Raw genomic sequence first — 27634 nt, 5'->3', positions numbered from 1 at the left:
TCACCGGTGACGGTTGCAGCCTGGCAATGGGACCCCTTGGCATACATGACCGGGGGTGAGCCACCACTGAAGAGACTTTACAATCTGAGGTGGAGGGAGACCACTCTGTCCAGACTGTCTCTGTGAAGTCAGTAGACCTATGCTAGCCACAACTGGAGAGGTCTGAGTCGCGGCCTCGCATGCTAGACCACATATGTGCAGGAAACAATGTGACTTAGAAGCATCAGGCAGCTTTGAATTGTGGTAGTAGGAAAGTTGCTGAGGGTCCGTATTATGTAGCCCACAGACCAGAAACAAGACTCTGGCAGCAGAGCTCTGACCTGAACTGAATCTAGGACCACCCCTATAAATTCAATTTTTTGCATGGGCACTAGAGTCGACTTGCTCTCATTTAGTTGACGACCTATTTTGAGGAACATCGCCCATATTAGAGCGACATGTGCTTCCACCTGTTCCTTCGAGTGGCCCTTGACTAGCCAATCATCCAGATACAAGTATACCTGGACACCGTGCCTCCTCAGGAATGCAGCAACCACAGCCATGGCGAGGTAAAGACTCTCGGAGATGCCAACAGGCCAAACGGGAGCACCGCAAATTGGTAGTGGATATGTCCTACTACAAACCTGAGAAACCTCCTGTGGGACGGTATTATTGAGATATGGAAGTAGGCATCTTTTAGGTTGAGGGCGGCATACCAGTCCCCCAGATCCAGACAGGGAACGATCAAGGCTAGGGAGACCATGCGGAATTTCAGCTTCCTTACGAACTTCCTGAGATTCTGCATCTCAGGCCAGAAAATAGGCCTGAGCCCTCCTTTTGCCTTCGGGATTAGGAAATATCTGGAGTAAACCCTTTTCCCCTTAGTTCCTGAGGGACCTCTTCTACCACTCCAGTGCGAAGCGGTTCCTGCACCAATTGCTCGTGAAAGGGGTCCCCTGAAAAGGGACTGAGAAGCGGGGTGGCAAGGTGGAGTAGAACAAAATTAGAGGGAGTATCCCACTTCTACCATGCGCAACACCCATCTGTCCGATGTCATTCAGGCCCAGGCCTGGTAGAAATGGGATAATCTGTTGCGGAAAGGGGAGGCAGGATCTGGTAACTGTCCTGGAGTGTCACCCATCGGACGCACCTTTAAAAGCTTTGTTTTGGCCCTGACAGCTGCTTCCCTGTGCCTTTGCCAGTATTGAGCGGTTGGGGCATCCTGCCCCTACTGCTCCTGCCCCTTCTTCTGGACAAGTCCTGCCGAGGATGCTGACGATAAAACCTTTGCCCAGACTAGGGCTTAAAGTGCTTCCTCTGAGTGGAGGACGTATGTAGCCCCAAGAATTTCAGTTATTCTAGAGTCTTAGAGTCCGTTTGCTCCAAAAACAGCCCCGCTCCTTCGAAGGGAAGATCCTGGATGGTGGACTGGACCTCAGAAGGGAGGCCTGACACCTGCAGCCAAGAACTTCTTCTCACAGGCAGTCCTGAAGCCATAGTCATTGCTGCAGAGTCAGCAGCGTCTAGCAAAGCCTATAATGATGTCCTGGCTACGGCTTTTCCCTCCTCCACCATGGTTCTAAACTCTGTTTTGGACTCGGCTGGAAGGTGGTCTTTAAACTTCGCCATCGTGTCCCACGAGTTGAAATTATATCAGCTGAGGATCTCCTGTTGGTTGGCGATTCTCAGCTGCAGGCCCCCATTGGAGTAGATCTTCCTCCTGAAAATGTCTGGTCTTTAAGGCTCCTTCGCCTTTGGTGTTGGGCCTTGCTATCCCTGCCTCTCTTTTTCGTTCGCCACAGACATGACGAGCGAACCAGGGTGGGTGGGTGAAAAGATACTCATATCCCTTGGAAGGAGCAAAATATTTTCTCTCTATTCCTTTTGCTGTAAGTGGGATAGAGATCGGCATCTGCCACAGCATCTTCATTGTGGACTGCACTATTTTAATCAGTGGCGGGGCTACTCTTGAGGGGCCTTCCGGAGCCAAAATGTCCACCATAGGATCCTATGGACTCTCGAACCTTCCCAGCCTGCAGACCCAGGTTTTGGGCCACCCTTCTCAAGATATCCTGGTGAGCCCTATTGTCCATGGGAAGCATGTTGGTCGATATCCCCGCTACCGCTTCATCAGGGGAGGAAGAAGAGGCGGTCCTGGGTCCCCCTTCTGCCTCAGGAATGTCCTGGTCCTTCAGGTCTTCCGTACCTGGGACTTCCCTACAGGCGTCAGGTTCCGTCTCAGTACCCGGATTCACCTCCTCTCTGGCACCGCATGCCGCACAAACTGTCCTTGGCGGCACCGCCTCCCTGAGCCCACTGGTTTCAGTGCTGCACAGCATGGAGCTGCATTCCGGTGTGCCAGCCGCATGGCTCTCTCAAGCGATCAAATAAGGCCCCCTGGGGTGGGACCCTTGGGATTCCTGTGGGCACGATAGGCCAGCACCCTTGTCCAAGGGCCGCACCAAAGGCGAGTGCTCCTTGTCCACACTGTGCTTCTTATGGGGCACTGGTGAATAGGACTGGTGCCACACAGTCTTTCCCACTGGCGAGTTTCGATGCCAAGGCTCCCTCTGCAATGAGGACTTCTTCGGTGCCAGGCCTTTTACTGACGCTGGGGCACTGCGCACCGACACACCCGGTGCCGGGTCCAGGGGTTGCGGACAGAGAGCTGCCTCCATGAGGATCTGCTTTAGGCATGCACTCCTCTCCTTACTGCTCCTCAGACAAAACCCTTTACTGATCTTGCAACGATCTGTTTGGTGCAACTCTCCCAAACACTTCAAGCAAGAGACATGTGGGTGACCTTTCAACATAGATTTGTGGCAGGATCCGCAGAGTTTGAAACCTTGAGCCCGAGGCATATCCCAGGGGTCCGGGTAGGGGAATCTCAGAAACAGGAAGACCCCTTACTGTCACTTAACACTTATCTATCGCTATATAATTACAACAGACTAACTTTATAACTATTTACAGGAACCGCTAAGGACAACGGGGAGCACTTGCAGAAGCAAGAAGACCAAAGCTCCAACAACCATCACGGGCAGTCAGAAGGAACTGGATAGGTGACGGGTCAGCGGGCCCCATATACAGTGCCATGGAGGCGCTACTCCAGGGGGCGCCTGCACCAACCTGACAGGTACTGCTCGGGGAAAAACCTTCCGACAACTGTGCATGCAGCACGCGCACACCTGCTTGGAATCAACATGAGCAAGCACTCGAAGAAGAACCAGATATTATAGGGATAACAAAAACATGGTATAACAGCAGTCATAACTGGAGTATTAGTATTGAAGGGTATGTGCTGTTCAGGAAAGACAGAAGTAAAGGTGGTGGAGTAGCACTGCATATTAATGATGAGGTAAGTGAGAAATTGGAAGTGATGGAATGGATAAAATGGAATCTATTTGGGTCAAAATCACTTTTGGGAAGAAAGATAACAGAGGCTCCACTGGGGTAGTTCTTGGGGTTAGCTACAGAACCCCTGGATATAACTAGGATGTAGAGAGAGACCGTTAATATTTTTAATTAAATAAATACTACTGGGAATTGTGTGATTATGAGAGATTTTAATTTTCCAGATATAGATTAGAGGACAAGTGCTACTAATAATGGAAGGGCCCAGATATTCTTGGATGTGGTAGCTGATATATTTCTTCACCAAATAGTCACCGAACAAACAAAAAGAGGTACCATTTTAGATTTAGTATTGATAAGTATCGAGGATCTCAGAAAAATGGGTTGTAGAGGACAATCTTGTTTTGAGCAATCATAAGCTAATTTATTTTAAACTAAACAGAAAGATAAACAAAACTAGGTCTGCAACTAGTTCTTAATTTGAAATAGGCAAACTTTAAAAAATTAAGGAATTAGTTAGGAAAGAGAACCGGACTGAAGAACTCAAGGATCTGAATGCGGAGGTTTGGAATTACTTTAAGTCAAAGTAGCAGAAACTATCTGAAGCCTGCATCTCAAGGAAGGGGAAAATTTTCATAGGGAAGGGTTAGAGACACAAATGGATGAACAAGCATCTCAAAAAGGTTATTAAGAGAAAGGAGAAAGCCTACAAGGAATGGAAGAAGGGATGTCTCAGCAAGGAAAGTTACCTCTTGGAAGACAGAAAATGTAGGAAGAAAGTGAGAATTGCCAAAGGAAAAGAAATTTAAACTAATAGTAAAAGGTTCTGTAGCCATATAAATGAAAAGAAAATAAGGAAAGAAGTGGGATCCCTAGGCACTGAAACTGGGTTGGAGATTAAAGATTATCTAGGTAGGTCCCAACACCTAAATTAATAATTTGACTCAGTTTTTGATAAGAGTACTGAGGAGCATGGGGATAGTGGTAGGGTGGCTAATGGTAACGAGAATACGGAAGCAGAAATTACTGCCTCTGAGGTGGAAGTCAAATAGCTTAATGGGATCAAATCGGGGGGGCCTGGATAATCTTCATCCACCAATATTACAGGAACTGGCACATGAAAATGCAGGCCCAATAGCAAAGATTTCTAATGAATTGTAAAAGCCTGGGGTCATACCCTATCACTGGAGAACTGCAAATATAGGACCTATATTTAAGAAAGGAAAAAAAGTGACCCGGGAAACTATAGGCCTGTTAGTTTGACCTCAATTGTATGCAAGGCTATACTACAACATTTTGAAAGAGAAAGTAGTTAAGGACATAAAAGTAAACAGTAATTGGGATAAAATACAAAATGGATTTATAAAAAGGTAGATCATGCCAGATCAACCTGTTCTCTTTCTTTGGGAAGATAACTGATTTTCTAGACAAAGCAAATGCAGTAGATCTACCTGGATTTCAGAAACGCATTTAATACATTTCCATGTGGGAAATCATTAGTTACACTGGAAAAGATGGGGATTAATACAAGAATTGAAAGGTGAGTAAGGAACCGGTTAAAGCACAGAATACAATGGGTCATGCTGAAAGGTGAACTGTAAGGCTGGAGAGAGATTACTAGTGTAGTTTCTCAGGGTTTGGTCTTGTGATCAATCTTATTTAACATTTTCATTAATGACTGACACAAAAAATGTGAGTGCGCTAATAAAATCTGTGGATGATACAAAATTGAGAGGTATTGCCAATACAGATAATTGGAATATCATACAAGAAGATTTGGATGACCTTGAAAACCAGAGTAATAGAAATAGATTAAATTTAATAGTGTAAAGTGCAAGGTCATGCACTTAGAGACTAACAAGAAGAAGTTTTGCTATAAGATGGGGACATATCAGCTGGAATGTGACAGAGGAGGAGAAAGACCTTACTGTATTGGTTGATCACAGGATGACTATGAGCCATGAATTTGAAGTGACTGTGAAAAAGGCTGATGCAATCTTAGGATGCATCAGGTGAGGTTTTTCAGTAGAGATAAGGTAATGTTATTACCATTATATAAGGCATTGGTGAGACCACATCTAGAATACTGTGCACAATTCTGATCTCTCCTGTTTAAGAAAGATAAGTTTGTACTGTAATAGGTGCAGAGAAGGGCTACTATGATGATCAGAGGAATGGAGAACCTATTTTTCAAAAGAAGACTTAAGGAGCTTGGTTAGGCTCAACAAGCCAAACGAAGACTGAGGGTAGATATGACTGCTCTCTATAAGTATATCAAAGGTATAAATCAGGGGTTCTCAACCGGTGGTACGCGTACCACCAGTGGTACGCGGAAGACGGCTCGGTGGTACGCGAGGGAAAACACGCCGCCGATTCCGCTGCCGAATCCCCCTCTCACAGCCGCCGATAAACCCTGCCGCCGCCAATTCTCCCCCCCTTGCCGCCGCCGATAAACCCTGCCACCGCCGATTCCCCCCCCTCACCGCCGCCGAAAAACCCTGCCGCCGCTGATTCTCCCCCCCGTGCCGCCGCTGATAAACCCTGCCACCGCTGAATCCCCCCCCCCCTTGCCGCCACTGAGAAACCCTGCTGAGAAACCGTGCCGCCGCCGAATCTCTTCCCCCGCCACTGGCCAGAAAACTCTGTGCTGCCGAATTAAACCCCCCCCGCCGCGAAACCCATTTTCCGCCGCAGAGAAACTGCGCCGCCGCCGAAAATCCGATCCTCTCTGCCGCCGAAAACTGGGAAACGTCGGCAGGGTTTCGGCGGAGAGCATCAATCCCTCCACGCAACCCCGCAATTTTACCGAGTCCTACTCGGGCCAGGTACAGTCAGGTGAAGCGGTACTTGACCCGACTGTACCTGACCCGAGTGGTACTCTGTAAAAAAAGGTTGAGAACCGCTGGTATAAATAATTCCTCTCCTTCCCTGGTGTCTAAGTTAGAACCAGTGTTGCCACAAGAAAAGACTATTACTTACCTTGTAACTGTTGCTCTTCGAGATGTGTTGTTTATGTCCATTCCATTTTAGGTGTGTGCGTGCCTCCATGCATGGTTACTGGAACTTTTTTCCCTTTAGCAGATCCCGTAGAGCCGCTCTGGTGCCATCTGGAGCCCCGCACACATGCTGTGATATACGAGGCGCTACCAGCCCTACACCCCCTCAGTTCCTTCTTGCCACCAACTCCAGCAGCAGGGACGGGGATAGGTCATGGAATGGACATGAGCAACACATCTCGAAGAACCAGAGTTACAAGGTAAGTATCTGTCTTTCCCTCTTCAAGTGCTTGCTCATGTGCATTCCATTATAGGTGACTCACAAGCAATACCTTGGAGGTGGGCTGAAGTTACGGATAAGCTGCCTGCAGCACTGCTAGGCCGAAACCTGCATCATCCCGTGCCTGCTAGATGATGGCATAGTTGGACTTGAAGGTGTGTACAGACAACCAGGTGGCAGCCCTACAGATGTCTTGCACAGGAACTCTTGCTAGGAAGGCTGTAGATGAAGCTTGAGCTCTGGTTGAGTGGTCTATAATTATCCCTGGAAGGGGCACCTTCGCCTGCTCATAGCAGAACTTGATGCAGGAAGTTATCCATGATGAGATGCGCTAGGCAGAAACAGGTACGCCTTTCATCCGATCAGCCGCCGCGATGAAGAGTTGAGTAAATGTCCTGAACAGTCTCATGCACTCGATGTAAAATACTAACACCCGATTAACATCTAGCGTGTGCCACCTCCTCTCCTCCCCTGAACCATGCGATTTGGGAAACAACACAGGGAGAAAAATATCTTGGTTATAACGAACTTTGGCAGGAAGGCCTGGTGTGGCTGCAACTGAATTTTGTCTTTACAGAACACAGTATAAGGAGGCTCGGAGACTCTCCTCGCCGAAGTAATGGCCACCAGGAAGGCCACCTTCCATGATAGCAGCAAAGGGCATGTAGACAGGGGCTTGAAGGGTGGCCCCATGAGTGCGAGAGGATCAGGTTGAGATTCCAGAGAGGCACCGAGTCATGGTCTCTCCACCCCTTTCAGGAACCTAACTGTCACAGGGTGGGAAAAAACTGATCTCCCCTCCAAAGGCTGATGGAATACTGATATAGCCACTAGGTGGACCTTCAGGTAGGCCACAGCTAGTCCCTGGAGTTTTAACTGCAACAAGTACTCCAGGGTCGCCTGTATCGGCGACAACACAAGCGAAATTCCATGGGACTTTGCCCAACAGGTAAACCGCTTCCATTTTGCCCGATACGCGACCTGTGTGGAAGGTTTCCTGCTACCCAGAAGGATTTGCTGGACTTGCGCCAACAGGCTCACTCGTCTGCACTCAGCCACAGAGCCTCCATGCCATGAGGTATAGGGAATCCAGGTCCAGGTGTAGCAAGTGACTGCAGTCCTGAGACAGGAGATTGTGCCGTCTTGGTAGCGCCAGCATGAAGGCGATTAATAGGTCCAGCAGCATGCTGAACCACTCCTGGTGCAGCCAGGCTGGTGCAATTAAGATAACATCCACCTTGACTCTTTCGATTTTCAAAGGACTTTGTGAAGAAGAATGGGTGGAAATGCATACATGAAGCTCCCCGACTCCTACAGAAGGAAGGCATCAGAGAGCGAACCAGCCTCCAGACCGTAGAGGGAGCAGAACTGCAGGCATTTCCTGTTCCATGCTGATGCAAATAGGTCCACCTTTGGAAAATCATACAGATCATCTCTGGATGAAGCAACCAGTCGTGGCAGAGTAAGAACAATCTGCTGAGGTGGTCTGCCTCATCGTTCCTCACTCCAAGTAGGTGAGAGGCTATTATGTGAAAATTGTGCCTTGCTCTGTGCGCTGCTTTCACTGCTTCTGCCTCGATGGAGAGGAATAAGTCCAGTGCCGAGGCAGGGGTGGTGCCAACAGCACGCTCTGCACCAATGCCACGTTCAGTACAAAGGTAGAACAGGTTGGTTTGGAAGTCGATCTGAGTACTGCCTCAATTAGTAAGGCTTTCAAGCAGATCCCTCTGTCTTTTTGGGTTTGAGGTCTGAAGGCCTTACAAATCTTTCATTTGTCTTTATGATGAGCTTCCCCCAGGCACTTTAGGCAACTATCATGGGGGTTGCTCAATGGAAAGATCTTCCCACCGGAGGCACAAGGTTTGAAGTCCAGTGACCGGGGCATGCACTGCTCCTGGCAAAGTCCCAGCTGGGACTACCCTAAGTGACTAACTACCACTATTAACACTACTTAAGGACTATTCTACATAACTGAGACAAACAACAAATGATTAAGGAGAACAAAAGGGATTGAGAACACTTGTGATGCAAGTTGTAGCAGTTCCAGCAACCGTCACAGGTGGAAAGAAGGAACTGAGGGGGCGTAGGGCCAGCAGCGCTTCATATACCGCGGCATGTGCACGAGGCTCCAGGGGGCACAGGAGCCAGCCCTACGGGTACTACTAAAGGAAAAAAGTTCCGGTAACTGTGCATGGAGGCATGCACACACCTACAGTGGAATGGACATGAGCAAGCATTCAAAGAACAACAATTGGATATAAACTGGTCAACAAGTTTAGGCTTGAAATTAGATGAAGGTTTCTAACAATTAGAGGAGTGAAGTTCTGGAACAGACTTCCAAGAGTAGTGGGGGCAAGACTGAGCTTGACAAATTTATGGAGAGGATGGTATGATGAGATTGGCTACAGTGGCATGTGGCCCATCTGTGACTGCTGTTAGCAAACATCTCTAACAGCCAGAGATGGGACACTAGATGGGGAGAGCTCTAAATTACTACAGAGAATTCTCTCGCAGGTGTCTGGCTGATGGGTCTCACCCACATGCTCAGAATCTGACTGACTGCCATATTTGGGTCAGGAAGGAATTTTCCCCCAGATCAGATTGGCAGAGACCCTGGGAGACCTTCCTCTGCACTTTGCAGCACAGGTCACTTGCTGGTTTGAACTAGAGTAAATGGTGGATTCTCAGTAACTTGAAGTCTTTAACTCATGATCTGAGAACTTCAGTAACTCAGCCAAAGGATAGGGGTCTATTACAGGAGTGGGTGGGTGAGGTTCTGTGGCCTGCAAGGTGCTGGAGCTCAGACTAGATAATCATGATGGTCCCTTTGGGTCTCAAAGTCTATGAGTCTATGTGTCCTGCACACTCTTGAAACCTGCACCTGAGGGCATAAAGTGCACAACGACCCCTACTACCATTCAGTTCCTTTGCCACCCAGAATCCTCATTTATAAGACTCCAAGCTGTAGGAATGGCAGGGATTCATGAGATCCACATGTACAGAACATGTTGAAGAACCACAATCAGTAAGGCAAAGGTCTGTTTTCCTCAAGTTAGTGCAAATGTGGATCTCACTTATGGTAATTAGTTAGCAGTCATATTTTAAGGAGATGGAGCTAGGAGTTACCTGAAAAAATTATTATAAAACAGACCTTACAACAGAGATGTCAGATGTTGACGTGGCGATTAACTAACAATGTTTTCTAAACGTATGAGTTGAAGACAAAGTAACTGCTTTACATATTTCTGATACTGGAATTTGACTTAAGCATGCTATCAATACAGCTTGTACTTTGGTGGAGTGAGTTAGGATATTTGATTGAGGACTCTTCTTCTTAATTGGTGCCTCAATCCACTCTGTTCCTTCTCTACCACGAAGCAATAATAATAATAGGCTCTGAAGTTGAGGGAAGGAGGAGGGTAGTGGAGCATCCACAGGGATACACGTCTTCAAGAACCTCAGTTACTGTACGAGATGAGTAACCCTCTCCTTCACTGAATGGTGTCCCTGTGGATGCCCCACTACAGGTGACTATAGAGCAGTGCCCCTCATTTGGTGGAGGGGACTTTGGAGTTGTTAGAGTCAATAGATGACAGGCCTAAGGCTGCATCTGATCTAGAAGCCTGGTCGATGGTGTAATGTTTAGTGAAGATATGTACAAAGGCCCAGGCAGCTGCTCAGCATATGTCTGCTATGGAGACATTCTTAAGGAAGGCTGTGGATGCAGCCATTCCTCTGGTGGAGTGAGTTTTGATTCCTTGCGGAGGTTGTACGTTCTTTAATTTGTAGCATGAATGAATACAATCCTTTATCCATTTAGAAAATCTCTTATTGGATATGGTCGTTCGTTTGGATCGTTCTGCTATGGACACAAAGAGTTTTGATGTCTTTCTGAAGGATTTTGTCCTATCTAGGTAAAACGTTATTGCACATCTAACAGCTAGTGTGTGCAGTAATGTATTTTGTGCATTGCTGTGCAGTTTTGGATAGAAAGTAGATAAGTGGATTGGTTGGTTAATGTGGAATGATGAGTTGATTTTTGGTAAGAATTTCAGGTGGGGACGCAACATGACTGTCTTTATAGAAAATCACGTAGGGTGGGTGGGCCATGAATGCTCCGATTTCCCCTACAAATTAGGCAGAAGTTATGGCCACTAAAAAGGACACTTTCATAGACATATGGGAGAACGAGCAAGTTGCCAGTGTTTCAAATGGAGGTTTGGTAATGGGATGCAATACTAAGTTCAGATCCCATGGTGTTGTGAGCATGCGAACATCCGGGTATACGTTTTGAATGACATTAAGGAATCGTTTGATCATTGGGTGTGTAAATATTGTTTTGTCTCCTATTTTCAAATGAAAGGTAGCGATGGCGGCGAAGTGGACCTTAATGGAGTTGAATGACAGACCTGAGAAGTGTTTGCTGAGAGCATCTGTGGTTATGTTCTGGCATCCTGGTAGGTACAAAGCTGAGATATTGATTCTGTGAAGGATACAACATTTCCATAACCTCATCGCTTCTCTGCGCAACGACTGGGATCAGACTCTTCCCTGTCGATTTATAGAAAACATGAACGCGATGTTGTTCATCATGATTTTTATCATTTTGTTCTTTATGAGCAGAAGGAAGTGTGAGCATACTTTGCGTACTGCACAAAGATCCAGCAAAATTATATGTAGGTGTATTTCTCTCTGTGACCATCTGCCCTGTATGATGTGGGGCAATAGATGCGATCCACATCCTATTATGGACATATCTATCGTAATCCTAACTGAAGGCAAGTCCTGAAAAATGGGATACTGGCCCTCATGTTGGTGGGTTGCATCCACCACAGTCGAGCCTTTGATGTTGCATTGGGCATTTTCAGTATCTTGAATAGGCCATGTCTATGTGGTTTGTAGACTGTAGCAAGCCATACCTGCAGGCAATGCATATGTAGGTGCACGTGTTGTACCATGGAAGTAGTAGACGCCATGTGGCCTAAGATTTGAAGGCATGTGTGGGCTGATAGAGTAGGGATGTTTCTTATTGACAAGTTTAGATTGATGATGTTGTTGAATCTCTTTTCTTGTAGTGATGCCCTTGCTGGTACTGAATCGAGATGTGCGCCTATGAATTCTAGCTGTTGCTCTGGGATCAATGTGGATTTTTATTGATTTAGCATAAGTCTCAGGGCTTGGAATAATTATATTGTTGGCTGAATAGCTTGTAAAGCTTGTACTCGACTGTTTGCTTTTATCAGGCAGTCGTCTAAGTAGAGGAATATTATTATCCCCTGCCTGCAAAGGTATGCAGTTACTAAGGCCAATCTCTTTAAGAAGACTCTTGGTGCCGTGAAGAGGCCAAAGGGGAGTAACCTGTACTGGTAATGAGTGTCTCCCAGGATGAATCTGAGAAATCATCTGTTTGCTGGATATGTGGTGACGTGAAAGTAGGCGTCCCATAGATCGAGGACTGAAAACGAGTCTCCTCATTCCAGTGCTGGTATTATAGTTCATAGTGTGACCATCTTGAATTTTTGAACTTTTATGAATTTGTTTAATTTTCTGAGGTCCAATATGGGTTTCCATCCTCCATTTTTCTTCTGGATTAAAAAGTATCAGGAGTAGAAACCCTTCCGCCTGTGTTGTTGCGGCAACAGTTCTACTACGCCAAGGAGTATTAGATGATCTACTTCTTGCTGTAATAAGTGCTTATGAGATAAGTCCCTGAAAAGGGATGGGGAAGGAGGTTGGGTAGTAAGGATAGTAGTGAAGGGGATGGAATATCCTGATTGTGTTATCACTAACACCTATCTGTCCAACGTAATGGATGCCCAGATGTTTTGGAACGGACAGAGACAATGGACAAATTGAATAGTGGGTGTTTCTAGCACTGGATGTCAAGGGAGATCGTTCAGGCCCTCAACCAATTTTTCAAAATTGCTGTTTGGATGACAACAGTTGCAATTTTAACTGGTGGTGTTGATTCTGTCGTCTTCTCTGAGTTCTTTATCTGTTTTGCTGCATGTCATATTGTCTTTGTTGTTGGGCGTATTGTGGATATCTTCGTTGATATGGTTGGTATCTAAATTGTCTCCTTTTTGTTGTAAGAGTATAAATAGCAAGTGACTTCAACATCACTCGTGAATCTTCCATTGTGTGGAGACCTCATCCATCTTTTCGGTGAATAACTTGGCCTGGTCAAATGGAAGGTCCTCAACTGTAGACTGGAGGTCTCTGGAGAAAGCAACTGAGTGCAACCAGGAAGCCCTTTGCATGACGATTGCCATGGCTGTGGTTCTGGCAGCTGTATCTGCTATGTCAAGGGCAGCCTGCAGGGCAGTTCTCGATATAAGCTAGCCTTCGCTCATGAGGAATTGGATTGTTCACATCTTTCCTCCGGGATTACTTCAATAAAATCCATAATGTTGTGATCATACTTGGACAGCAGCGCAGCATAATTCACCATGCGTAGTTGTAATGGGGCTGAGCAGTATATCCTGAGGCCAAACAAATCCATCCTTTTCCAGTCCTTGTCCTGGGATGTGATTTGTGGTGGGTTTGCTTGTCCCTTTGGTGAGCTGCTTCTATGATAAGGGAGTTCGGCGGAGGATGGGTAAAAAGAAACTCCGCTCCTTTGGAAGGGACATAATATTTCTTATCCATCCTTTTACACATAGGTGGAATGGTGGCCAGGGTTTGCCAGGTGTTATTGGCAGTCTCCATTAGCAGTTCATCCATTGGCAGAGCTATTTTGGATGAAGCTGTGGTGTGTAAAATTTTTAGGAGCTTGTGATGGTTCTCGGATACCTCCTTCAGCGGGATCTCTAAGTCTTGTGCTACCCTTTTAAACAGGTCTTGAAATTGTCTAAAGTTGTCAACGCTTGTGGATGGGGGCAGCATTATAGCCTCATGCAGTGATGAGGATGAGTTTTATGATGGTGGTGATGCTGCCTGTTCTGTTACGTCATCTATCTCTTCCGTGACTTCAGGGGTGACGTTTTAGAACAGTTGTGCCAAACAAGATGGGAACATGGTTCTGTCCCTATGGGAAATAGAGAGTCTGCTGTAGTCTCTTGCATATGGTGACCATTCTTCCCAACTGCACCACTGTACAGAGTATGCTATGAGTGGACCAAACCATGGGGGTGCATACCATGGTTGGCCAGGATATCCGCCATGTCCCATAATGTCTGGAGGGGAGGGAAATGGGTCTGTGCCAGTGAGGAGTATAGAGGGGAGAGAACTCCTCCATCATCCTCATCTCCGCTGGATGATTATAATGGAGACGTGATCTCATGTGTAGGTGGGGATGTATCTGTCCCAAAGAGTGGTGATTGGGGAGTTGAGGTCATCCCTGAATCCTCCTATTCATGGTGCCTTGTCTTTGCCTTATGTTTTCCTCCCGGTGCCATCCTCAGTGCCGTGGAGTCAGTCGGTGCCATCAGCTGAATCGGTTCCGATATTGTCAGTACAGTTATATGAATCAGTACCACATTCTGTGTCGATGCTGTGGTCGTGGTCTGTGCCATAGAGTGGGTCAGTGCCGCACTCGTGATTGGTGCCAGTTTCACAGTCGGTGACATTTTTATTGTCGGCATCATGATAGTCAGTGCCAACAGTTGTCTCGTTGGCACCGAGAAGGAGGTGGTCTTTGTTGTTTTAGATCTTGACTCCGTACCAGTTTTTTTTTTTTGAGTCTCCTTTGGTGTAATTGAAACCGTGATACCTGAAGGATTACATGCTACCATTAGTTTAGTCGGTGCTGACCTCTTTTTTAGCAGGCTTTTGGATGGAGTCGAAACCCTTTTCCTCGAGTCCTTTTCTCTTGGTAAGGGTGAGGATTCATGCCCAGGGTCAGAGGCGGATCTCAAGGATTTTTCCATTAAAATCAGTTTAAGCCTGAGGTCCCTGTCCCTCCTGGCTCTTGCCTTAAGTTTCTTACAGTGGAGGCATTTCTAAGTGGCATTCACCGAGGCATTGGATACATTGGGCATGCCCATCTGACACTGGCATGGCATCCCTGCAAGAAGTGCATCTTTTGAAGCCAGGGGAGCCAGGCATGATGATCTCTGAGAAAAAAACCCAAAAACAAAACCACTCTATATGAGACAAGATGAAGGAAAAATGTTTAAAGGTAGGGAGAAAGGTAAGTAAGTAGTAACCAACTAACTAAACTAGATTAACATTTATTTATCCTATCTGTATACTAAATGGAAGCTGTGAGGAGAAATGTGGTTCCGTCTTGGCCTGTGGATGATTGAGAAGGTGCCGTAAGACAATCTGTGCATGTGCAATCCAAACAGACACTGCTGACAGAAGTCTCCGATCCAGACGTGAGGATGCACCAGACACCTGGAGTGGAGCACCCACAGCGATGAAGAACCTGACAGTGTACCTAGTTCTAGTGGATAATCTTCTACTCTGAAGAAGAATGCTCTACACATCTGAAGAACACTCTCTGCCTATTGAGAGCATCCAGAAGTCGGGCCATGAGATGAAGAGGCTGGGCTTGGGTGGAGACTCAGATTGTGACTCTGTGATAGCATGTCTCTTTGAACTGGCAATGTAATGTGATAAATAGATGATGTGACAGTAGCATTAGATCTGAAAACCAAAACTGGCAAGACAAAGCAGGAGCCACCAGTGTTACTCGAGCCTTTTGTCTTATTTTCCATAACACTCATGAAATCAGTGGAAATGGAGGGAAAGCATACATCAAATGACATGACCAAGAAATTACCCATATGTCTGCTACAGATTCCAGACTCTTTCCTGCTCAAAGACAAAATATCAGACATTGTGTTTTGAACTGATGCAAATAAATCCATCTGGGGAAGTCCCCGCTCTTGGAAAATTCAGTTTAAGTATTGAATTTTTAAATTTACCATTCATGGGATTAGGACATTTTCCTGCTTAATGAGTCTGCTAGGTCATTTTTCTTCCGTGGGAGGTGAAGAGCTGTCAGACTAATGCAGTTCTGAATACACGATTGCCAAACCTTTATGGCTTCTTTGCCAGTGTTTACATATAAGTCAGAAATAGTGAGAAAAACAAAGAACAATGGTGCAATGCATCTTTTAGAAGAAACAATAAAATCAGGATGGCCCTCACAAAAACAGCAAGTTTCCTTGGCTTTTAGAGATTTTTGTATTTAAAAAAAAAAAAAAAAAAAAAAAAGGTCTCTGCAGAATGAACTAATGCTGAAAAGAGAAAATAATTTCAATGAAAATATGTCTGGAGTTTCCAAAAAAGGTTTATGAGGCATACCTCAACATGGTACCATGCAAAAGACTGGCGAGACACACACTTTCCTGGCCCAGTATGAATGCACAATCAGAAGAAATGGTCAGAGATTGTTGCATTTGTGCAAAATACTAAAGACTGAACTGCAAGGAACCTGTGACAATTTGTAACACACTTAGCAGCAATTGGCAACTATTTGAACAGAAGAAAACACTATCTGCTGATAGCTGATTTTTTTTCCAACTAAGCATAATGCTAGCCAGCACTGTAGTGAATCACACGAAGGCAATACTTTTCAAAAATGATATTTCTGATGAGCTCATTTTGGACAATGGACCACGTATCTGAGGAATTTCAAACATTTGTGAAGGATTGGGGTTTCCTACCCCTGGCTAGCTGTCTTTATTACCCGCATTCCAATGGACTAGCTGAAAAATATGTACAAATAGCCAAGCAGATACATACCAAGGCAAATGAACAGTCAAGACTCTAACCCCCGTTTATTAAATTACTGAAACACTGCTATGGAATCATGGGCTTCACCTGCACAGATGTTAATAAGCAGAAGGCTCAAATCTGTAATACTTGTGAAAGAGTCTCTTTTAATGCCCGAAGTTGCAGTTCACAACAAAAATAAAACAGAGCTGGATGAATGGATGGATGACAACTGAAATCCTTCTATGATAAAAATGCCAGAACACTGAAATCTCTCACAAAAAACTCCAGCATAATTATGATAAATGTAATGGATCAGTGGCACCCTGAAATGGTAATTGAACCAGCAGATCAACTCAGGTAATATGTAATACATACAGAGAATGGACAGTTATTTAGGTGAATCTGCAGACACCTGAAGACCATTCATATTGGTGTAACCACACCTGTTGACAAAAATAGGATTTGTGATGCTAAAATAGCAAGTGAAAAGAACACTAACTGTGAAACAAACCCTTAAAACTGCCCACCAGGCAGACAAAAGAGTTACAACCAACACAAGTACAATCACCACATGACACTACAGCAGTGTCACTCCAGATACAGAAGATTTAAACCCAGAAAGGAAGGACTATGGCATGTCCTCACACTGTTATGAAGCAGGAACATTGGTAATGGCATCTCCAAACCATACGGGGGATGTATTGTACACATGGTATCTTTTAGATAACTGACACACACTCCCTTTGAGAGAGGCTCAGGAAGTGACTCATACAGATACATGTTCTCTTTCTTTGAATGCATGTGCTGAACTATGCTCCTGAGAGCAGAGTATATACGGAAAAGCCTTGTTAATAAAAAATCTGTTTAATTTACCTTATCCAATATAGATCTCCATTCCTGTGAGAAGTCTAATAAAAAAAATCCAATACAATGATGTAGCCTCAATAGACCCCTGCTCTGATCACATATGGCAATTCTCATGTTTTTTATAAGACATGACTCTGGTAGTACAGCTAAAGTGAACAAAGAGGACGCGCCCGCTGAGATACTGGAAAATTGTACAGCCCGAAGACAGACCTCAAGAGAGATGCTTTCCTTTTCTTGGACAAGGGCCCATAAGCCCTAAATTGTCTCATCTTCTGGGTATGCTCCTGTGATGACGTGGGAATTTTCTGTAATATTTTTATGAAACCTATGTGTGCCTCTGTTTCCCCTATATTTTGCATGGTTACCTGGGAGGGCGGGGGGCGGGGCGGGGAGAGGACTGTTTGCTCTCAGGGCAGGCTCAGAGACATAAGTATGAATGTCACCTAGCTGTCTGAGCCTAACTGGATCATTATAAAGGACTGGCTGAGGTAAACCTCATATCAATAGAACATCCAAGATGACAATGGAAAAGCCAACCCATAACCCAGAGGGAGATGGATTTCCCCATCTCTCAGCAGAGAAGCTGAACACAATGCCCCAGCTCAAAACCAAAGGACTGGTAAGCTGTGAGGCAGGAGGAAAGGAGTTGGCTGCTGAAGGAAGTCATGGGCTCTCACCTAGGAACTGAATGAGGTCAGACAGAGAGAGGCAGAGCCTGAACGTGGGGGTTGACTATAGCTTGACTGGACTTTGGGCTAACCTGAACTGATCTGTACTCTGCTTTAACCTTCATTTCTCTATGCTAACATAAAGACTTCTTATCCTGTATTCCAGTTGACTAATAAACCCTACTATTTTGACAATGCTCTTGGAGTTTCACTGCAAATGAGGTGCATCAATCCCTGAAAAGTGTCTACCAGAAGTCTATCTCAGTAGGACTCGCTGAACAGAGCTCATGGTATGAGGCAGGAGTGCTGAAGCAGCAGAGGTTCAGTGTAAAAAGGCAGTGAGGCTGCATGGTCTATCCTGAAGGAAGAGTGAGACTAGTTGGGGTCTGGTACACTGAAGGGGTTCCTCCAGGAGACTGTTCCAAAGCTGGTGGTGTAGCATTGATCCTGTGGACCTCTGACAGCTATCCACCCTCTATAGTGAAAACTAAGCGGGCTTTAAGCATGTTCTTTAGTCTTACCTCACCACAAAGGGACATTAGAATAAGATCCAGGAATTATGCATCATTTTGCATTGCATTCAGTGAGCAGTTCCATGCCCTCATAAGGAATTTCTGGAGACTCTGTGGAATACTACCCAAGGGGATACGAAGACATGGCACAAGCAATCTTAGTCACTAGAAAGATGCTGGGACACCATTCATGCAATGAATTTTTGGCTCATTGCAAATCTTAACCATTGGTAAATTGATAAACAATTGGTAAAATTACGGCCAGAGCTCTGCCTATTTTGACCCTCAGATTCTCTGTTTTAGGCTCTAAATAGTCATCTTGATTTTGAACAACAATTGGGTTTCAATCATTTTTAACATCTAGGGAGTTACTGGTGGGGTCTGTTTCTCTAGACAGAACACTGATTGGACTGTCTTAAGAAAACACTAATTTCAAACAAAAAAAAAAAGCAGAACAGACACATTAGAAAGCTTGGAAATTCACAGTTAAGAGCCCACTTTTAAAATAAACATTCTAAAGCACAGAATTCCAGTTACCCAGACCTTCTCTAGGAGACCTCAAGCACAACAAGGAAAACAAGACTTCCTAATATTTAAAAACAGCAACAAAATGGGGGTGGGAGAGTTGTTTGATTCTCTCAGGCCTCTTTTAGACAGTATAAAGAAGCAAAAAAGGGGAAAATCCCTACTGGAACCAAAGTTTTCCCTTGAACAGCTGGCTGACAAAGTTAAGCACAACTTATTCCTGTCCATTTTGACTTTCAAATTCACATTTATTTTCATACTAGTTAACTTGACTACTCAAGATTGTATTCTAATGCCTCATTTGCTAGTTAACACAAGCCCTACAAGGGTTAACATCATGCTCCTCCTGAGTGTGAGATTTGTCTCCATTTTATGCTCCTCAACTAATTAATTTGGCTCTGTGGGTAGACTGATATTAAAATTCATTTCCAAAATCAGCAAGATCCTCAAGACTGAAAATGCAGATTCTAAATTCCCAGAAACCCCCAAAAGAAATCCCCTCCAAATGAAAAATTTAAGAGGGATCAATATTTTTCTATTCCCAAATCTTTAAAAGATATTCATTCAGAGTGACTGCCTCCAAGTTGGAAAAGATTTGTAAGCTCTGCCTCCCCATTATGCAAACCTAAGGAATAAAATGTCAACATTTTGTTTCTAAGGTAGACTCAGAAATGTCTTCCCTTACCAAAAAAAGGGCAAACCTTGTGGAATGGGTAATTTTATCTAAGGATCCTATGTAACAAACATTCTCTCAAAATAGACCATGACATCTCCTTTTCAACTTTCTATGCTGTTGTGGCTTGGTCATTTCTACAGCTTGACTCTCCTGGATGCAAATATTAAGATGACCTCCAAAGAAAAATTTAAGGGTAACGGGATCACATAAGAAAACTTCAAAACATGCATAAGGCTCTTCCTTTTTTATGCTGCTTTTATAACATCACAAGATTCACTTCTTGTGCCCTTCTTTCTTACACAGTGGCCAGAATGAAAACAAGGTTACTTACCAGTAACTGCTGTTCTTCGAGATGTGTTGCTCATATCCATTCCAATTTAGATGTGTGCGCGCCCTGTGCACAGATTCCAGGAACCTTTTTCCCTTAGCCTGCCCGCAGGGCCAGCTCAGGCGCCCCCTGGAGTGCCGCACTCATGTCGCGGTATAAAGGGCATTGCTGGCCTCGCGGGTCCCCAGTCCCTTCTTTCTGCCGACTCCGACAGCGGGGACGGGGGGTGGGTTTGGAATGGATATGAGCAACACATCTCAAAGAACAACAGTAACTGGTAAGTAACCTTGTTTTCTCTCTTTGAGTGATTGCTCATATGCATTCCAATTTAGGTGATTGAGTAGCCATACCCATGGAGGTGGGTAGGAGTCACTGACGAGCAGCTCTACTCAATACGGCTCTGCCAACTGCTGCGTCGTCTCTCGCCTGTTGAACAATGGCATAATGGGTCGTGAAAGTGTGAACTGACGACCAGGTGGCTGCCCTGCAGATGTCCTGCAGTGGCATGTTCTCTAGGAAGGCTGCCAATGAGGCCTGAGCCCTAGTCGAATGTGCCGTCACCATTCCTGGCAAAGGCACTTTCGCCTGCTCGTAACACTCCTTAATGCAAGACGTGATCCAAGAAGAGATCCGCTGGGTGGAGACGGGAGAGCCCTTCATCCTGTCTGCCACTGCTACGAACAGCTCTGACGATTTACGGAAGGGTCTGGTCCTCTCCACGTAGTGTGCCAGGGCCCGCCTGACATCCAGCAAATGCCATCTCCGTTCCTCTTCCGAACTGTGGGGTTTTGGGAAAAACACAGGGAGGAAAATATCTTGGTTACAGTGGAATTGGGACACCACCTTGGGAAGGAAGGCTGGGTGGGGCCTCAACCTGACCTTATCCTTGTAAAAGACCGTATAGGGGGGCTCCGAAGTTAAGGCTCTTATCTCAGAGACCCTCCTGGCCGAAGTGATGGCCACCAGGAACGCTACTTTCCAAGAGAGGAGTAGCAGGGAGCATGTGGCCATGGGTTCAAAGGGGGTCCTGTCAACATGGTGAGGACCAGGTTTAAATCCCAGGGGGGGTTGGATCTCGAACCTGAGGAAGCACCCTCTCCACCCCTTTCAAAAATCTAACCGACATGGGGTGGGAGAACAGCGACCGCCCTTGCAGTGGCTGGTGAAAAGCCGAAATAGCCGCCAAGTGTACCTTCAGGGATGCCAAGGCTAGGCCCTGGGTTTTAAGGTGTAGAAGGTACTCCAGAATCACCTGTATAGGTGAGCAGGTTGGTGTGATACCCCTGGCTTCTGCCCAACCCGTAAAGCGCCTCCACTTAGCTCGGTATGTAACCTGTGTGGAGGGTTTTCTGCTACCAAGCAGAATCTGTTGGACCTGTAAAGAACAGGCCCTTTCACTTTCCGTCAGCCAAAGAGTCTCCAGGCTGTTAGATGGAGGGAATCCAGGTCCGGGTGCAGAAGGCGCCTCTGGTCCTGGGAGAGCTGGTCGTATCGCCTGGGGAGTGTAATCGATGTGGCGATAGATAGGTGGAGTAGTGTACTGTACCAGTACTGTCTCGGCCACGCTGGGGCAATCAATATGACATTCGCTTTGTCCCTCTTGATCTTGAGAAGGACCTGAGGGAGGAGCGGAATGGGGGGAAATGCATACATCAGGGCCCCTCCCCATTCCACTAGGAATGCGTCGGATAGGGAGCCCGGCTCGCGACCTTGAAGCGAGCAGTAAGTGGGGCACTTCCGGTTCCAAGACGATAAGAACAGGTCCAGTTGGGGAACTCCCCACTCTCGGAAGATTAAAACTGCCACATCCTGGTGCAGCGACCACTCGTGCCTGGGTGAGAACGACCGACTGAGGCAGTCCGCCTCGTCGTTCCTGTTCCCCGGGAAGTGATAGGCAAACAAATGAAAGTCGTTCCTCACTGCAAATTCCCAGAGACGCGTGGCTTCCTGGCACAGGGCCGAGGAACGCGCTCCCCCTTGCCTGTTCATATAGAACATGGCTGCTGTATTGTCCATGAGGACACGTACCGCCCTGCCCTTCAGGAATCTGAGGAAGGTTTTGCAGGCTAAATGGACCACCCTGAGCTCACGGATGTTGATGTGTAGGGCTCTCTCCATCGGTGACCATAACCCTTGGGTGCCCAGATTGCCGCTGATGTGGGCTCCCCATCCCACATCCGAGGCATCCGTGATAAGGGTTACGGACGGAGCCAGATCTCTGAATGGGACTCCTTTGAGCACCTCCCTCGGGTTCATCCACCAACAGAGGGAGGACAGCACCTGTGGGGGAATCATGACCACCTTGGTCAGTACATGTGTAGAGGGAACATAAACCGAAGCTAACCAGACCTGCAAGGGTCTTAGCTTGAGGCGAGCTAGCCTTACCACATAGGTGGAGGCTGCCATATGTCCCAACAGCTGTAGGCAGCGCCTAGCTGTCGTCATGGGGGACCTATGCAGCTCTGCGATAATGGAACCCATTGCCTCGAAACGTGGTCGTGGCAGGAAGGCTCTGGCCTGAACAGCATCAAGCGTAGCCCCAATAAAGTCAATGTGCTGCACTGGGGTAAGTGTGGACTTTTGTTCATTGATGAGAAGCCCCAGTCTGGTGCACGTGGCGCAGACCAACTCCAGGCTGTTTTGCACTTGAGACCTGGATCTGCCCTTAATGAGCCAGTCATCCAGGTAGGGGAAGATCTGAACGTCCCTACGGCGTAAATAGGCCGCCACTACAGCCATACACTTTGTGAAAACCCTCGGGGCTGAAGACAGGCCAAATGGGAGGGCCGCAAATTGATAGTGACCTCCTTCTATCGTGAATCTCAAGAATCTCCTATGCCCTAGCAAAATGGAGATGTGAAAATAGGCATCCTTTAAATCAAGGATCCAATCCCCTGGGTCTAATGCCGGAATTTTATGGAGGCTAGGGAAACCATACGGAACTTGATACGTCTGATATATCTATTCAGACGGCGGAGGTCCAGGATTGGTATTAGGCTGCCCTTGGCCTTGGGGATCAGGAAGTATCTGGAATAAAATCCCTTTCCCTTTTCCCTCCCCGGGACCTCCTCAATCGCACCGAGGCTCGGGAGCGAATGGACTTCCTGAATGAGTAGTTGCTTATGCGCGGGGTCCCTGATAGGGGATAGAATGGGAGGGGAGTCCGGGGGAAAGGACATAAGCTGAAGGGCGTAACCCCTGAGGACCACCCCAAGGACCCAACGGTCTGTAGTAATCGATTCCCAAGCCTGATAGTAAGGCCGAAGCCTATTTTCAAAGGGTGGGTCAAGCTCCCAGGGAAAAGGAAGAGCGCCACCCACATAGTCGCTGTCAAAAGCGTTTACAACCTTTGCCACTCCCGGTTTTTGCGCCATGCTGTGCCCGCGCCGAGAAGCCCTGCCGACCACGGTGGTTAGGGCCTCTGAAGTGCTCCCGCCCCCGTCTCTGCTGAGCGGCCCTGGGGGCTTGTCTTGGCGGGGGAGGTGGCTGCCTTTGTGGCTGGGGGCGAGACTGGCGTCTCAACGCTTGAGGGGTGTATAACCCTAAGGACCTCAGGGTAGCCCTCGAATCTTTAAGGGCGTGTAATTTATCATCCGTCCTCTCTGAGAAAAGGGCGGAACCCTCAAAGGGGTGGTCCTGGATGGCTTGCTGGACCTCTACCGACAACCCTGATGCCTGCAGCCAGGAACATCAGCGCATTACTATGGCAGAGGCCATTACCCTGCCTGCGGTATCTGCCGCATCGCTGGCGGATTGCAGAACTGCTTGGGCCACTGTCTCACCCTCCTGTGCCAATGTGGCCAGGTCTGCAGCTTGATCAGCAGGAAGCGCTGAGATCAGACACTGCATTGATACCCACAGGTTCTGATTATATTTTCCCAAGAGGGCCTGATGGTTCACCACTCTTAGTTGTAAAGCAGCCGTGGAATAAACCTTGCAGCCGAAGAGATCTAACTTCTTCCCCTCCTTATCTTTGGGGGTACTTCCCTGATCTCCCTGGCGATCTCTTTGGTTTGCCGCATCCACAACTAGAGTCCCTGGGAAGGGATGATTGTACAGGAACTCGAAGTTTTCCTTCGGCACATAGTACTTCCTTTCTGTTCCCTTTGATGTTGGGGGAACAGAGGAAGGCGTTTGCCAAAGGGCCTTCACAATTTTCATTACCCTCTCATGGACTGGGAGGGCCACTCGAGAGGGGCCTGAGGACACCGAAGGGCCAAAGAGGGGGTCATCCTCCTCTGACATCTCCTTAAGCGGTAGCCCCAAATTGGAGGCTACCCGCTTAAGGAGGTCTTGGTGCGCCCGGAAATCGAAAAGGGGCGCCTTATGGTCCCTGGACGTCCCTTCATCCAGGGATGAAGAGGAGGACGGGTCCTGTGGAGGGACCTTCCTCTGGGTCTGACTCCCTATCAGAAAGGAGCTGTGGAGGCAGCTGTGTCGGGAGAGGTGGGGGCTGTACCACCCCAGAGTGGAGCGACTCAGCAACCTGACCAGGCTGAGCGGTCCAAGGTCCCCAATATGGCCACTGCCACGGCCCTTGCGGCCACCCTGACATAGATGGCTGCTGGGTGTCCACATATTGTCTCTTGTGGCTTGAGCCTCCAGACCGTCTCTTGCAACCTTTCGGTGGGGAACGGCTCTGGGAAGAGGAGTAGGACCGGTGCCGACGCCTACGGTGTCTCCTTGAGGAGGATCGGCTGGAGGAACTGGTGGACCTCCTGCGTCTGCGTCCCGACTGTTTGTAGCGGCGCTTCCCACTACAGGACCAGGAGTGACGGCTCCTTCGGCTGCGTGCCGTCGAAGCGGAACGGGAACGCACTTGTTTTCCCGGTGCCGAAGTCAGCGGTGCCATCAGTGGTGCATATGCCGATGACGGAGCTGCATACATCGGTGCCGGCGGATACATCGGCGCTGGAGGTACCGTGGACTGGCCCATTAAGGCAGACCACGCCAAGGAGACGTGTGACGCCACTGACAAGGCCGGCGCCGTAATCCATCCCGACATCGTCTGTGCTGCAGTCGGTGCCGGAAGAGACAGTGCCGCTGCTGCCGGGGCTGAGGGGGCCTCGGGGTCGACATTACTCGGTGCCGCCCGGGTGTTGCTCGCAGAGCGATGCCGCGACCTCCCCCGCACCGGAGAGCTCGAGCCCCAGCTGTGAGTGGTGTCAGAGTCAGCGCTGACACTTCTGCGTCAGCTCTTGGTGCCTCCTGACCGCCCCCGGTGCCGAGGCGCTCGACGACTTGGAGTCGGAGCTTGGAGGGGATGCGCTCTCCACCCTCCGTGGCCGTCTGGGTGAGGATGGGGAGCAATGTTTCCTCCACCCACCGGGGCCATCCAGCGCGGCCGAGGGGGTGACGGAGGCGTAGGCAAGCCTAAGAGGGCCTTTGCCGCGACGAACGCCTCCGGCGTCGACGGCCCTTGCAAGGGCACTCCCCCACTTCCAGGAGTTGGGGGAGGCTCCCTGCGAGGAGACACTGGTGCCGGAGGAACCTCCAAGGCACGTGGCTGGGGTGTCTCCTGAACTTCTCCCTGCTTCGTTGGTCGCAGGGAGGAGTCTATGGAGGCGGTGCCGGACCGCTTTGATTTCTTCGGCACTGAAGGCTTGGTCCGCTCGGTGCCAGTGATCTTGATGGCTCTGAGGCCTGATGGAGCGCAGACTCCATGAGCAAGACCTTCAGCCTGGCGTCCCTTTCTTTTTGTGTGCGGGGCTTGAAGGACTTGCAGATTTTACACTTCTCTTTGCGGTACTGCTCTCCGAGGCACCGGAGGCAGCAGTCATGAGGGTCACTCACCGCAAATTGCTTGGAGCAGATGGAACAGCTCTTGAAACCAGCCGAGCCCGGCATAGTTCTTTAGCGAAGAACCCCTAAGGGCAATTGACAGTATTGAACTGCCGACGATCAACTGAATTTGAATAACAACGAACTAACTAAGAACTAGTAGCTTGAACTATAATAATGAGGCTAAGGACTGCTGCTTGCAATGGCAAGGGCAGAAGTTCCAGCAACTGTCAGAAGCGGAAAGAAGGAACTGGGGACCCGCGGGGCCAGCAGCGCCCTTTATACCGCGACATGAGCGCAGCACTCCAGGGGGCGCCTGAGCTGGCCCTGCGGGCAGGCTAAGGGAAAAAGGTTCCGGGAATCTGTGCACGGGGCGCGCACACACCTAAATTGGAATGCATATGAGCAATCAGTCGAAGAGAGAACATGTGGTTACCAGTCCTGAGATATGATTGCCATCTCTAGAACCCAATCAAACCCAGGCCTCTTTTAACTGTCAGAAGTTGTTTGGGAGAACTTTAACTACAGCTACAAGGTACAGTCACTTTTACTTCAAAGTTAGGAACTTTAAGGGCTCTGGCAAAAATCACAAACAATTCTTCACTCCTTCAGAACCCAAAAGGCAAAAGTTTCCTTTATAAAATGTTTAGTTTCCATGTACATAAATATGTAATTGAAATATTTGTTTTGCCTACTTTGTCACTGCATCACTCACTTTATGTTCTAAAGAAAGAGGTCAATAAAGAATAATATATTTTTTTTAAGTGTGCTTATATTCTAAATCATTTTTGGCTTCAGTGATGCCCTAGCAGAGGCTTTTGTTTTAGCTCACATTAACTTGTCTGAATCCAAAGTACAGCCCCATATCTACCAGCACCAGTTATATTGGATATATATGATGGAGTGTTTTGATAACTTTTTATTTGCTGTCCATCATATTTCATTTAAATCTTCTTTAAAATAAAATGTTTTATTCACTATTTTGGGAGTATTCCTGATATTTCTGGATTGTCTACAAATATTAGCACTTCATTTTTCCCCACCCACACCCCATTTTTGTTTTCAAGAATATTATAAGCTCAAAAAACAGCAAGTGATGAAATACAGTATGTCTCAATTTCTGTATTGTGTGCAAGATTATATAAAACTAAAGTTTTTTATACTTTCCAAATTGTTGGAAAAACTGACATACCAATGTTTTTCACTGAAGCCACAGACAGGATAGGATCGGTTGCACTAAGAATGATTCCAAACAACATGCTAACGTGCCAGTTCCAGTTATACTTATTGATTTTATAAGTTAACCATCCAATTAAAGTACAATTCAGCAAAAAGCCAGGAACTGAAAGTACCAATATCTGTGAAGACAATTCATAAATGTATTATTAGATTTTAAAATATTCATATATCTTATTGTATCATAAAATTATTCATTTTATATTCCCAGGTAAAAACTATGTTAAACTGGATTTAAGATTGAGTGCATAAAAGTAATTTAAGAGTACAAATATTATTGAGATAGTACAGTTATCCCAAAAATAAGCATTACAAACCCCAGGAAATTCAGAGTTAAGGTTAAGCTAAAAGAATCCCAAACATGTTAAGAAATTATAACAAACAGTTAAGGCATCTAAACAATCTTAATTCCTCCTTGTGCAGACACCTTGTAATAACCATACAATCACAACAAATGCATACTACTACTTTTTTATAGATACTAGATTCCCTCCATCCCTTTTTTTTAAACTCATGGTATCACTACAGGACAGAGTTATGATTGCATGGATGACTGAACTGTGAATTGCTTATTGTGTATTCTGTCCACGTCAAATGATATCACCTATCACCTGCTTAGTCTCTTAACTGTTCAAAGAGGTTTCTAATTAAGTAAATTGTTAATGGGAGAGTGTTTTAACTATCCTGTAGTTAGTTATAATAGTTTTTTTTAAATATTGTAAAGCTGCAAGTCTGGTAAAGAAATGAAAACTTCCAAGTACAACTG

At 46.8% G+C, this 27634-nt stretch overlaps 1 protein-coding gene across 1 annotated transcript in view; it reads right to left on the bottom strand.

The window, feature by feature from the left end:
- The window catches only part of LOC137148007 (solute carrier family 9 member C1-like), a 192392-nt gene extending 165473 nt beyond the window's left edge, over positions 1-26919 (bottom strand). The window contains exon 1 of the mRNA XM_067540414.1: positions 26825-26919. Within this exon, the coding sequence (XP_067396515.1) occupies positions 26825-26891 (67 nt within the window). The 5' untranslated portion in view covers positions 26892-26919. The remainder of the gene's footprint in view (positions 1-26824) is intronic.
- Positions 26920-27634: the final 715 nt, after the last annotated feature.

Source organism: Emydura macquarii, unplaced genomic scaffold (genome assembly GCF_026122565.2).
Source record: "Emydura macquarii macquarii isolate MOO-44397 ecotype Brisbane River unplaced genomic scaffold, CSIRO-AGI_Emac_v2 contig_587, whole genome shotgun sequence".
In the NCBI taxonomy this organism is placed as follows: Eukaryota; Metazoa; Chordata; order Testudines; family Chelidae; genus Emydura; species Emydura macquarii.
Note: the sequence above shows the minus strand (reverse complement) of the source record. Positions and strands in the feature narration are given on the sequence as shown.